The sequence below is a fragment of the Artemia franciscana genome, chromosome 3, assembly GCF_032884065.1.
Source record: "Artemia franciscana chromosome 3, ASM3288406v1, whole genome shotgun sequence".
NCBI classification, from domain to species: domain Eukaryota; kingdom Metazoa; phylum Arthropoda; class Branchiopoda; order Anostraca; family Artemiidae; genus Artemia; species Artemia franciscana.
Genome location: NC_088865.1, coordinates 47,088,573 through 47,103,015, shown reverse-complemented (window position 1 = coordinate 47,103,015; position 14,443 = coordinate 47,088,573). Strand labels below are relative to the sequence as shown.

At 34.0% G+C, this 14,443-nt stretch overlaps 1 protein-coding gene across 2 annotated transcripts in view; it reads left to right on the top strand.

Moving 5' to 3' along the window:
* The window catches only part of LOC136025339 (uncharacterized), a 109,799-nt gene that overhangs the window by 42,216 nt on the left and 53,140 nt on the right, over positions 1–14,443 (top strand). For both annotated transcript variants that reach the window (XM_065701262.1, XM_065701264.1), the window contains one exon: positions 2,604–2,865. In XM_065701262.1, coding sequence (XP_065557334.1) covers positions 2,604–2,865 — 262 coding nt within the window. The remainder of the gene's footprint in view (positions 1–2,603; positions 2,866–14,443) is intronic.

Here is a 14,443-nt window from a genome sequence, read left to right as displayed (position 1 = left end):
GTGACTCCATCCAAATTATTGCTTAATAGCATTTTGGTTATGCCTCGTTATGCCAAAATTTTGGTTACGTGGCACACAGCAGCTTAATTTGGTACCTTTTTGGTGCAATTTCTGTTGCTACTTAAAGTGAGCATCAAGATATCAATTTTTTGTTTGGATAAGCCCTCTCTTGATGTTCAACTACTGGTTCAATAAAGTACCCTAAAGAGGAATAAAGAACCAAATCAAATTTCTATGTGTACCCAATTTCTTGGAAAATGTCGTATTTCTCCTATGGGTACTTGAAATGTCAGCTATACAATTCCTGTGTTTTTTAAAAACATAGATGCAATTTGTGTCACTAGCTTACCTTTTTTAATTCTGGTTTTTCCACTTTTTCTAGATTTTACTATTTTTCATATAAAGAAAGATTTCTATTGGTAACTTTAAGCTTTCTGATTTTATGAGTTTGAAACAAACCTGGAGGCTAGACTATTTTAATGTGTTTATTTCGTTCAGATAGATAAACTAGATATCTAGTTTTAGGCTTTCGATAACTAATACAAACTGCCGCTCCAGTTAGCTCGTAAGAAATGTCTGATAGCTGCTTTTATAACTATGCAACGGAGATTAAAAAGGGAATTGAAATGTGCTTCCAGTCTTACTTTAAATTGAAGCAAGGTGAGATTTAAGATCATAGGAGACTTTCCTATATTTATCCATTAAGCAGCCCGTGGTAATGAATCAAACAGTTTGTGGTAAGGAACTGTAAGTAATGAGTGATGTGGCTTAATAATAGCCAAAACTCTAAGAAACCAAGTCTTAATAACAATAGATACATCAAAAGAATTAAATTTTCATGCTTATTAAAAATATGTAAATTTCATCTAAAAAATTTGCCCAGTTTTTGAAAAAGGGAGTAAACAGCCTAAGCCTCAAGTGACCATAATGACAATCACCCCATCTGATTCCGCATACCAGAGAAACCTACTGTAGAGGCTTCAAGCTCCGATGTACAAAATATGAAATTATTTTTCCTCAGGGGTGATTATGTTGAACCAGTGATCGTAGAAGCTCGGGAGGGAGCTCATTTGATCAGAAATTAAAATTTGTAGTGCCCTTTTTTAGTGACCAAAATATTGGAGGGAAGTTTGCCCTCCTCTCCATAGCTCATTTCCCCCAAAGTCACCCGATGAAAATTTTGAGATAGAAAAATTTGAGATAGAAGATTTTGTCCAGCAGATTCAAAAACTCTAATTCATGTCTGTGGGGATGACCTACCCCCCCCCCCCCAAAAAAAAATACAGTACCCGGGGGAATGCTTGAAAGTTATGAACTTTGTCAATTGTTTACCTATAGTATTGGTTATTCGGAAGTACATAGACGTTTTCAGGAAGGATTTTTCTAGTAGGCGAAGGGGGCGTACGTGGAAGGATCTTTCAAAGGAGGAATTCTTCATAAAGAGAGGTGGTTTTCCAGTGAGGGTAGCCGAATTTTTCAGTTTTTATCAAAAACGATCATAAATTAAATAAAAAGAAGAAGTTATTCAACTGTAAGTAAGGAGCAATATTAAAACTTTAAAAGAGCAATAATTTTTTCGTACGTGAGGAGGGTCACCCCTATGCCAATACCTAGCTATTTAGTCTAAAGATTTATTAGTACTTTTAAAAGTGCTATTTATTATAATCAAACATCCTTTGTGATTCAAGAGTCATTCATAGGGAATTGGGACACATTCCAAACCTTAGCGTAAAGAGCGGGGTATTAATGATGGGCTATGCCTCTTATATAAGTAATAATTTATGTTCGTTTTAAGTTATAATGTTGCACCTTACTTTCAGTTGAAAAAACTTATGTTTTTTAATTAAGAAATTTAAGAAATGAGTTTTCTACATAATAAAGGGAGCAATACCGTATTAACTTTCCATAATCGAGTGTCATTACAGGGGGAGTGGTGAAATCCCAAGCACCTGCTAATATATGAAGTTGTGTTGAACAATTCTGTTCTAGGTATAATTTTTACGTTAGGTAGAATAGTAACAAAATTATGGTCCCGTCTATTTTTCCTCTTTCTATAATATTACTACTATCATTGGTGTTCCTTTAGCGCCTTTTAAAATTGTCGATTTTGATAATGGTAAATGCTGCTGTTGCAAATAATTTTTTTATGCCCGTCTGAGTTGAAATGCAAACTTTTTTGTTGGTTTTATCAATTAATTTGTAACTCTCTCCTCCAAATCATGCCTCTGCATTTAGAAGCAATGTGGATTATGCTAAGATTATTTTTCTATGTGGATATAAACTAAATAGATCGTTGTCACTGCTTTTTTTTTTTTTTTTTTTCATGTTTTTTGTCTCTGAGTTATCTCCAAATAAATATTGTATTATAGAAAGAAATGTTCTGACATGCAAAAATGAAGTCGTTTTAATCCGTACATTGGAGGGGGAGAGCAGATTTTTCCATCAACAACCTAAAAAAGAGGATAAAACGAAATAGATTAATTAAACTGAAAACTTTGGAAATAAAAGAACTCATCAAAATATTTGGATTTCTAGGGAACTACGTCTAAAGCCACTTTTCTGAAAGAAAATGTCGTTAGACTTATTTATTTTTCGTATTTTAGGCACGCCGTCTATTCCCAGGGGCAACAGTTTATCTACAAGATATCAATTCAAATTGTAAAAATAAAAACACTGTGAAGAGTGTACCAAGCGTTTGGTTTAAGCCCAAAAAATGTGACTTTTATGCCAGTTACCGGATTTCTGCAAAACAGCTGTCCAAGCACTACATCAAACAGATATTTGAAGATAGTTTGAAGAATCCAAAATCATCAGAATACTTTTTTCGTGACCATTCTGGTATAAGTATAGAAATTGGTCAACTAGGTAAGAAATCCCATTTTTACTTTATTTTCAAATTTATTTCATTTCATTCAGCCTCTGAGGATAATATCTATTACCTTAATTATCTAAATAATTTCATTTCAAACAAGCTGTAGGGAAATTGTGGCTCAATTCCACTCCCTAGAGCTATTAAATAAAAAAAAAATAAGTTTTTTTAAATGAAAGTAAGGAGCGACATTAAAACTTAAAACGAACAGAAATTACTCCAGATATGAAAGGGGCTTTTCCTCCTCGACACCCCGCTCCTTGCGCTAAAGTTTTTATTGTTTTAAAAAGTAGAGTTGCGAGAAAGAATCAAACTTTAGCGCAAGGAGCAGGGTGTCGAGGAGGAAAAGCCCCTTTCATATACGGAGTAATTTCTGTTCGTTTTAAGTTTTAATGTCGCTCCTTACTTTCATTTAAAAAAACTTATTTTTTTTTATTTAATTTCTGAAAGTTTTTGAATTAATGCATGTCTGATTTTGGCTCTCCGTACATAAATTACTAAAATGAAATTTGCATATTAATTCTTTTTTTGGCTAAATGGCTTTCTCTTAGTTTTGATCAGACGATTTTGAGAAATAAGGGGTGGGGAAGGAGGTCTAGTTGCCTTCCAATTTTTCGGTTACTCAAAAAGGCAACTAGATCTTTTAATTTTTAACGAACGTTTTTATTAGTAAAAAAAAACGTAACTTAAGAATTAACTTACGTAACAAACGTACATAACTTACGTAACTTACGTTACGTTTTATCCCAATTCTTTAAGAATGACCCCTGAATCAGAAAGGCCGTAGAATAAATAGTTGAAATTATTTAAAAAAATTTTAGCATAAAGAGCGAAGTATTTATCTCCTCCTAAATACCTCGCTCTTTATGCTAAAGCATTTTTAGAACCCTTCATATGCGTAATAATCTCTGTTCGTTTTAAGTTTTGATGCTTCTCCTTACTTTCAATTGAAAAAACTTTTTCATGTTTATATTTTCATTGTTTTTTTTTTATAGTAATGCTAGAAAGTCCTGCGCCCTTTTCATTGAATTTCTCTTCCCCCATGAGATACTCCTCCAAGGAAAGATCCTCCCATATAGCCCCCTCCCCTGAACCCCACACCCAAACCCAAAAAATGATAACATCAGTACACTTCCCAGTAACCATTACTGTATGTAAACATTGGTCAAAGTTTGTAACTTGCAGCCCCTCCCCCAGGTACTATGGGGGTAAATCATCCCCAAAGACATAGTTATTATGGTTTTCGACTATGCGGAACAAAATGGCTATCTCAAAATTTTGATCCGTTGACTTTGGGAAAAAAATGAGCGTGGGAGGGGGCCTAGGTGCCCTCCAATTTTTTTGGTCACTTAAAAAGGGCACTAGAACTTTTCATTTCCGTTAGAATGAGCCCTCTTGCAAAACTCTAGGACCACTTGGTCGATACGATGACCCCTGGGGAAAAAAAAAACAAACAAAAAAACAAATAAACACGCACCCGTGATTTGTCTTCTGGCAAAAAATACGAAATTCCACATTTTTGTAGATTAGACCTTGGAATTTTTTCTATAGGATTCTCTGATACGTTGAATGCGATGGTGTAATTTTCGTTAAGATCCTATGACTTTTAGGGGGTGTTACCCCCTATTTTCCAAAATAAGGCAAATTTTCTCAGGCTCAGAACTTTTGATGACAAAGACTAAATTTGATGAAACTTATATATTTAAAATCAGCATAAAAATCCAATTCTTTTGATATATCTTTTAGTATCGAAATTCCGTTTTTTAGAGTTTTGTTTACTATTGAGCCGGGTCGCTCCTTATTACAGTTCGTTACCACGAACTGTTTGATATTAAGAGGAAGGTCAAAATGGCTAGGACAGATTTTGCGAGTTAAGAATAACAGGTTGCCAAAGATTTAGTCACAAAATAATGCCACATTTTATTCAATTTACTTTCAATTGTCTGATATACCTGAGTTTCGGTATATCGTGAGATATACCTGAGCTATGATTATAAAAAAGACTTATATAATGAACTAACATCTTTTCGGCCATCTTTCTATGGTCAAACGAAAAGGAGGTCATCCTCGAATGGGACAGGAAGAGGTTGTAAGGAAAAATTTAAGGGTAATCGGACCTTCTTAGGAGGGAGGAGCGAGAGAAGATTTGAATACATTGGAATGGAGGAGGAGTATTCACACGTAAGGTAGCCTGGTACTGCAGTGAGTTGTAACTTAATGGCTTGGGTGACATATTGGTCCGAAGTTGATATTTATAGAGAAATTTTGGGCAAAGTCTCTGTTCGATTGCGTCTGTTCAAGCGAAAATTTAATTTTCCTGAACGAAAAAATGATGTCAGTCTCTGAGTTTTATTTCGACATGTGGAACCGTAGCGTTAATTACTACGAGATTATTTCTCATGCAAATTAGACACTTCAGTTGACCATACCAAAGGTTTTTTTTCTTCAATATGCAATAGATATAAACATATTCAGTAACAAATAATGCCAGATTTTACGATTGTCCACAGCTGATATTTATAAAATAAGTTTAGTTAAGATCTCTGTTTAATTATGTCTATTCAAACAGAAATTTACTGTCCCTGAAAGAAAAAATGGTTTCAGTGTTTGTGTTTAATGTCGACATACGGAACCATAACGCTGAAACGATGTTATTTCTCATGCAAATTTGATATTTGTCTTGATTATACCAAGGTGTTTTTTTTTTCTTCAATATGCAATAATATCAAATTATTTTGTCACAAAATAATGGCACATGTTAGTAGATTTACTTTCAATTGCCTGATATACCTGAATTTCGGTTATGGCTAAACAAAGTAAAAAAATTATCTATTTTTGGTCTTAGAATGTCTGTTAGCAAAATAACAATGATTATTTTAATGTGTATAGTAAGGAAAAAACAAACAATAAAAAATTAGACCTATTAATTAAGGTAGGCCGCACTACTATTTTTTATATTATCTTTTCTTTTTTGCAAATTGAGAAGAGCAAACTAATGGCTTAACTAAAACTAAATGCAGGTTGCTATAAAAATATAACGAGGGAGGAGGCCTAGCTGCCCTCCAATTTTTTGATTACTTAAAAAGGCAACTATAACTTTTAATTTTTTACGAACGTTTTCATAAGTAAAAAATATAAGTAGCTTACGAATTAACTTACGTAGCGAGCTCCTATATTCGTATTTTTTATTGTGTATATATTGGGGCTCACCCCTCGTCGATACCTCACTCTTTACACTAAAGCTGAAATTTTCCCCAAGTTCCTTAAAGATGACCCCTGAATCACAAAAGCCGTAGAATAAAAAGGGCACTAGAACTTTTAATTTCCATTAGAATGAGCCCTTTCGCGACACTCTAGGACCATTGAGTCGATACGATCACCCCTGGAAAAAACATAGAAAAAAAACAAAAAACAAAACAAATAACATGCATCCGTGGTTTATCTTCTGGCAAAAAATGCGAAATTCCACATTTTTAGAGATAGGGGCTTGAAACTTTTATAATAAGGTTCTCTGATACACTGAATCTGATTGTGTGATTTTGTTAAGATCGTATAACTTTTAAAGGGGTGTTTCCTCCTATTTTCTAAAATGATGCAAATTTTCTCAGCCTCGTAACTTTTGATGGGTAAGACTAATCTTGATGAAACTTATATGTTTAAAATCAGCATTGGAGTGCAATCCTTTTGATGTAACTATTGGTATCAAAATTCCGTTTTTTAGAGTTTCGGTTACTATTGAGCCCGGTCACTTCTTACAACAGTTCGTTACCACGAACTGTTTGATTATAGTTCGTTACCACGAACTGTTTGATTATGTTTGAAGAAAAAGAAATCTAAAAAATATCATGTGTTTTTAATGAAAGGTATCAAAATACGCTTTATTGCCAAAAACAGCTTTTTTCCATTTCCTGACATATGACCAATGTTTATAGGTCTAAATTGCTTCATTCATACCAGTGGAACCAGTAGTAGTAGTGGTACTCGTACTAGCAGTAGGTGTAGCCCACAAGTATTGCTTTTTTAATCAATTGATCATCTCCCTTATCATTTCCCGAAAGTTTTCAAATGAATATACTCAGTCATTCCTGAGTAACGCCCTTTTGAATACCTGTTTCGATTTAACGTCTTTCGATTTAGCTCAACACTCCTCTTAACATTCTTTGAACGGCTTGCTTGAATCCTCTTTGTCTTTTAGAAAAGTCAAGTTCAAACAAACCCACTTTTTTCAATAAAATACATTATAATCAAAATATTGACGAATTGCTTAAATTACAGCTTTTTCCATGAAGGCTGCAGGGAGGGTGTTGAGGTTGACATCCCATGACATAATTACTGGAAATTTCAATTATACCGAAAAATAGCTGTCTCAGAAATTTGATTGGATATGTTTTTGAAAGTTATGGGTGTGGGGGTTTGATTTCCCTTCAATCATGCTTGACCCTTAAAAAATTAACTAAAACTTTCAATTTCAATAAAAACCTTATTTAACCCCGGGGCGTAGCTTAATACTTTGACCCCGGCTCTGGAAGGTAGTGTCAATCCTGGGGACATTTTTATATGATGTTCGGACTATTTTGAACAAAATAGCTCTCTCAAAATTTCGGTCATATACAATTAGGGATATTAGGACATAGGGGGGGGGGGTTGCCTGCAAATAATTCTTGAATCCTAAAAAGGAAACTAGCACTTCTGATTTTCAATCGAATTTGCCCCCTCCGACGTTATGCGACCACCCCTTTCATAAAAGCTTATATCGAGATGATAGGCAGCAAGCATAACTTATAGCTCCAGTCCTGAGCCCAAAACGAAAAAAAAACAATAAATAACAAAGTCAAACTCAAAACACTTATCAGCCTCAAAACGAGCAAAAATTAACATGAGTAGGGCTGAAAACCCCCGTGTCATCTCAAGGCAGGAACATAATTTGAACTTTACTTAAAACAAAATTCATTTTAAATGTTGTCATTCTTTGGTTTTAATACATAAAAACGAATTGAAACTTCAAGGGATCACCATCGGTTTACGCATTATAGCTGAAAATCCATGGTCTTTTTTTAGTAAAGTGCAAAGTATGTTCTAGTCTTGAAAAGGCATGGGGCTTATAAGCCCTGCTCATGTTAATTTTTGCTAGTTTTGAGTTTGATGCTTGTTCTGTGTTTGACTCGGTTACTTATTGTAATTTTGTCCGTTTTGGGTTTCATTTATGTATCAATGGTTATTTGTGGTGGTCTTACGCTTTGAAGATTATTTGATTTATTTCTGCTCAGTTTTGGTTTAATGGAGCTCTTTGCTTTTCTTTGGAAAACTTGTATTGTAGACAAAGCTTTTTTAAATTAATTTCTGTTTTCATTTTTTTTTACAGAGCCTTTTTCATGAAGAAAAAATTAATATTTTTTCTGTTTCAAACAGTTCGTTGTAACAAACTGTAGTGAGGAGCGACCCAGCTCAATAGTAACCGAAAGTCTAAAAAATTGAATTTTGATACCAATAGTCACATCAACAGAATCGCGTTTTAATGTTGATTTTAAATATATAAGTTTCATCAAGCTTAGTCTTACCCATCAAAAGATGCGAGCCTGGGAAAATTTGCCTTATTTTAGAAAATATTTTAGAATCTTAACGAAAATCACACCATCGCATTTAGCGTATCAGAGAACCGCACTGTATCCACAAAAATGTGGATATTCGTATTTTTCCAGAACACCGATCACGGGTGCGTGTTTATTTGTTTGTTTGTTTTTTGTTTTATTTCCCCAGGGATGATCTTATCAACCCATTTGTCGTAGATTGTTGCAAGAGGGATCATTCTAACGGGAATTAAAAGTTCTAGTGTCCTTTTAAAGTGACCAAAAAAATTAGAGGGAACCTAGGCCTCCTCCTACGCTCATTTTCCCCCATAGTCACCAGATCAAAATTCAGAGATAGCCATCTTATTCACCATAGTTGGAAAACCTAATAACTATGTCTTTGGAGATGACTTACTCCCCCAGAGTCCCCGTAGGATGGGTTGCAAATTAGAAACTTTGACCAGTGTTTACATATAGTAATGGTTATTGGGAACTGTACAGGTGTTTGCAGGGGGATTTTTTTGGTTTGGGGGGGGGGAGAAATTGAGGGAGGAGGTTATGTCGGACTATCTTTCCATGGAAGAATTTGTCATGGGGGGAGAGAATTTCAATAAAGGGGGTGCAGGATTTTCTAACATTATTTAAAAGACAATTGAAAAATAAATGTGAAAAGTTTTTTCAACTGAAAGTAAGGAGCAGCATTAGAAATTAAAGCCAACAGAAATTATTACGCATATGATGGGTCCATCTCCTCGTAATACCTCGCTCTTTACGCTTAAGTATTCTTAAATCTCAACTATTTATTTTACGGCGTTTGTGATTCAGGGGTCATTGCTAAGGAATTGGGACAAAATTTAAGCTTTAGTGTAAAGAGCGAGGTATTGACGAGGGTGTGAACCCCCTCATATACGTAATAAAAACATAGGAATTTGGAAGTTCGTTACGTAAGTTAATTCGTAAGTTACGTATGGCTTTTACTAATGAAAACGTTTGTGAAAAATTGAAAGTTCAAGTTGCTTTTTTAAGTAATCAAAAAATTGGAGGGCAGCTAGGCCTCCTCCCCCGCTCCTTTTTTCTTAAAATCTTCCGAATATAACTATGAGAAAGCCATTTAGCCAAAGTTTTTTACTGTTTTAAAAAGTAGAGTTAAGAGAAAAAGTCAAACTTTAGTGTAAACTGCGGGGCGTTGAGGAAAATAGCCCCTTTCATATACGAAGTAATTTATATTCGTTTCAAGTTTTAATGTCGCTCCTTACTTTCAGTTTAAAAAAAACTTCTTTTGTATTTAATTTCTTTATAAGAATCCAGTTTGACCTGCTATTTGTTTGTTGGAGAAACTTGTTCATCTATTGTTAATACTAAAAAAAAAATAGTATTATTTAATTTAATATAATACCTCCTGAAGTTGACCAGAAGAATAAAACTTAATACCACAGCAATTTTTTTTTATTTATGCTTTTTGACAATCTGGATACACTTACTCGCTTTCGGTTTATTTAAATTGTAACAGCAAAAGTAGTAATATTAGTAGCCATAAATTTTCAACTTAAAACATTTAATTGTTTTAGATATGTTGCGAAGGTGTCTTTCTTGCAATCATAAACGCAGTGCCTTTTGATTTAGTTTTAAAGCAAGATTTAATTTCAAACCATAATTGGCCAATTAAATATATTCTGGGGTTTGACATACACAATCTTTCTAGAGATATTGTTACTGGACGCTCTACTATGCCCAACAAAATGACTGTCACAAAATTTGCCTGGATGTGCTTAGAAAATGAACGGGCGTAGAAGGAGCGCTGCTTGCCCTCCAATATCTTATGACCATTAAAAAGGGCATTAGAAGTTTAAATTTTCAATATATTTGGACTCTTTAAGAGTTTCAATGATATTGCTAGCTATTATCGAGCAGCACTACCTATGAAATTGCTTATGTGCCCTTTCGAAAACCTACTTACATATATATTTTTTTCTATTTAATTGAGACTCTACCTAAACGTTCCCTAAGTGCTTCAGCTTAATACCCTCACTGTAATTAATTACTTTAACTATAGTGTCAGTATAAATAGCATATATTGACCCTTTTTTATTAGAGATGCTGAAAATTAAACTTTATTATCAATACTTGAAAAAAATAGAGGAGTATTGGCAAATACATGCAGTCGGAATGGGGCTTGTAATTCAACAGTGGAAGAGGTTAGCAGTTTAAAATATTTATCTTATCTTTGTTGGGAGAATGGGTAATAGATTTTTCACCACAGTTTTGTCTTATCAAGATATATTTATAAGTTCTTTTTAGTTATTGAAGTAAAATGGATTGTAAGATATATATCATCTTTAATTTAAACTTTTTATCCTTTTATTTGGAGGGGGTGGGAGCTGTAACAAACACAAATTGACTTGATTGACTTGATAAACACATTGACTGACACAAATTTGAAACGACTATTTGTGATTTAATCTTGTATAGTATCTGATACGCCTGTCAAATTTTATCGTCTTATTTTATCTGGAAATTCCCAAACTAGCAAAACTGGGACACACAGACAGTTTGACCGATAGACCGACAGAATTTGCGATCGCTATAGGTCACTTGGTGAACACCAATTGCCATAAAAACTAAGAAAGAAAAAAAAATAAAAATCTTGTTTTGGGTAAAAAGCAAAAAACCATATTTAAGCTCAAATTACAAATTTTCAGGACGTTTTGAGCAATAACGTAGTTTGACACAAAATTTAAAATATTTACATCTTGTTTAATCAAACAACTTATTTTGAAAGATTAATTCACAGTTTTTCATCATGTTGGAAAAAAATCGTATACAGATTTAAAAAGTAAATGTTTCAAAGAAATAAATTCACTAATTATTTCTAGATCGCAGTAGCAAGGTCATTTGCAGAGAATGGCGTCAACCTATTGTTAATTGCATATATTTGACCCCCCCCCCAACCCCAGCAAAGAATATGATCTCATTAACAAATTGTTGGAAGATTGGTTTGGTTGGATAAGCGAAAGTAGTGATATTTCAACTTCCATTAATGTTTCAGTGGACGTTAACCCAGCTCAAACAGGAGTCATCGATCAGGAGACGTATCAAGGAGTGACAATGGTGGAGTTGACCATTTCGCCCTGGATGCACCTGAAGGTTCTGTTGAGCAAACTGGGAGATTTCAATCAGTACTCCATCCCTCTTAATCACAGTGATGCTGAAGTAAGACAAAATGGTAGTTTTGCGGGGCAAAAGAATGTAGTAGCACCCCCTGTATTGCCAGAGTTTTATATGTCAAACTCTGCCTTGCCGAATTCATATGATTACAGGGCTGAGTTTTTGGAACTAATTTGACACGCTTATGGCGAGTAGTATTACAGATCTTACAGGCATACTATACTCCAATATGAGTGAAATTCAAGACTCAAGAGTAGGGGTAGGGATGGCATTAAAGCCTCCGTCCCACAAAATATTTTATTTTAACGCAAAATCAGCTGATGTGTATTTGCATTATATGCAAAATGAAATGCAAAGACTTCACCTGGACTTGCACAATTTTGAGGGTGTATTTTTATATTGGGTGAATAGTATTGTGTCTACATCGGATAATTATAGTGATGGGGGAAGTAGGTCAGTGGTTTTATTTATTGAAAATTTAGATAAAAGGGGTAGAGTGCTTCAAATATAAATTTCTTATAGCAGCTCGCAAACCCCATCGTGGGAAAGGTGTCAGTAAGACATATTTGGACAATTAGGTAGTTAAGAAGAGGCAGATTTTCTTAAAGTAGATTTTCACTGTTTAAACGGTCAATACCCAGTAAAATTAAAGGAATAGATACTTTGAGCGGGCAAATGCACACTTAAAGATGGCTGATATTATTTTAGAGTATGATACAGAATTTGAGGAGAAGGGGAATTTAAAGATAAAAAAGGGAAATATATTCAATGAGGGCTGCATGCACTGGATCGGCAAATCATAGGGTATTGTTTTTTTGCGAGCCCACTTAGGAACTGGATTTGATTGGATATTTTTTCCAATTAAAGATATTAGTCTTGTTTTAACTCAAGGTAAGAAGCATATCTCACGTCATTATTGTCAAATGTTTATCAGTGATCCATACAAAATCAAAGTTAAAGAACCATTTGAGGCACCTTTAACGTCAGGGATGTCTATTTGCGGAAACAGTTATCGGTGAAAGGGTCATCTTGCGATTCAAGAGTTTTCATAATTCACTCTTACCGAGTGACAAGGTGGTCTTAGACTGCGAGGCCAAACTCTCAGATGTGTACGATCTATCAAATTTAAAACGAGATGACGAACATGAAGCCATTGCTGTTTCTTTTGCACATGAATAAAAAGACTTTAGTCATACCATGGAATTGCCAGAGGTTTTCAAGACGCTGGTGGGGAAAATTGTATGAGCACAGCCATGATTAAACTCATTAAAACTACTAATAAGTTAGTTTAACTGTTACACAATACACCTTATCTAATGGCCCTATCATCAGAGGATGAATTGGCATTACAGATAAAAAATTTCTTGAACGACCTGCCGTATCAAGCTGAATCTTCCAGGCCATGATGAGGAGGATGTTCAACAGATCAAAAGGGAAATAGAAAAATACTACTACTTTAAATAAACCTACTGGTACCACTGTTACTACTTTTACTGATACAAAACTGCTACTATGATTAGTACTGCTTCTTCTAATTTTACTACTAATATTAAACTAATTCTACTAAAACTAAAGGCATGAAGGTGAACTTTTAAAAGAATATTGAGGGAAAGGTGAACTAAATCAAAATTAATTCAACTTACATACAATTCAAGTGCATGCAGCTGAACTGCATGAAGGTTCGTCTAAGGGGCGTTTTGTAGGATTAACTAAATTTTAATATAATATTTTAATATAATATTTAATATAATAATTTTAATTTAACATTAACTTTAATATAAAAATATAGTTATTTTGAAATACTTAGTACTGCAGGATACATAAAATCATTTTATCACTTAATACAGCCCTTTAAGAGGATTTCAGACTTAATGAAATCATAAATCACTTTGTTGTATTTCTTTGTTCTGTCACTACATGTAAAAACAAAACATGTGTTGAAATTTATCGTATGGGAATTCCATTGGAGATTAAGTTGGACATTTTAGGGAAGGCTTAAGAGGGAATATAAATTGATCAAAAAAATATGTGCACGCTACTACTAAAGCTACTACCAGTATTAGAACTGCTGTTGCAACTGCAGTTACTACTTTTATTACAACTAAGACTAAGGCTAAGAATATAAATGCTTACACTAAGATATGTTCAGGGGAATGTTCAACTGATCACAATATCACAATGCATACTGCTTCTGCTACTAGAACTGCCACTACTACTGTTGGGAATATTACTAATCTTACTACTATTACTGCTAGTAATACTCCTTCAACCACTACTTCTACTACTACTACTATAACTACTGCTAAAGCTAAGCGTAAAAAGGTGAAAATTTCAGAGAATATTAAGGGGTATGCAGAGACAGTGTTCAAAACCACACCAAACCACAAACAAAATCATGGTTTGAACAAAATCCAACCACACCATCTTTGAGGATGTATGAGAAATACCCCAAGAACTGTTTAGAGAAATAATTTGAATCATTCACCGTGTTTAGAGGGGGATTTTGAAAAAAAATAAAAAAAACGTCATGTGCATAATGCTTCTAATGCTACTACTACTACTACTACTACTACTACAACTGTTGCAATTAATGAAACTAAGGTATTAAAATGGAGATATCAAGGAATATCTAAAGAGATCTTGAACTAAAGCAAAACAGACTATGAGCGTGCAGATTGTCAAAAGGAGATACCAGCGATATTTAAAGAACATCTTAGATTATTAATTTGAAAGTTTTAGAGTGTGTTGATGTGGATTATGAAATAACTAAAAGACATTATATGCATACTATTACTGCTACCATTACTACTACGATTACTACATTTTGCGAGGCTAATGGTGT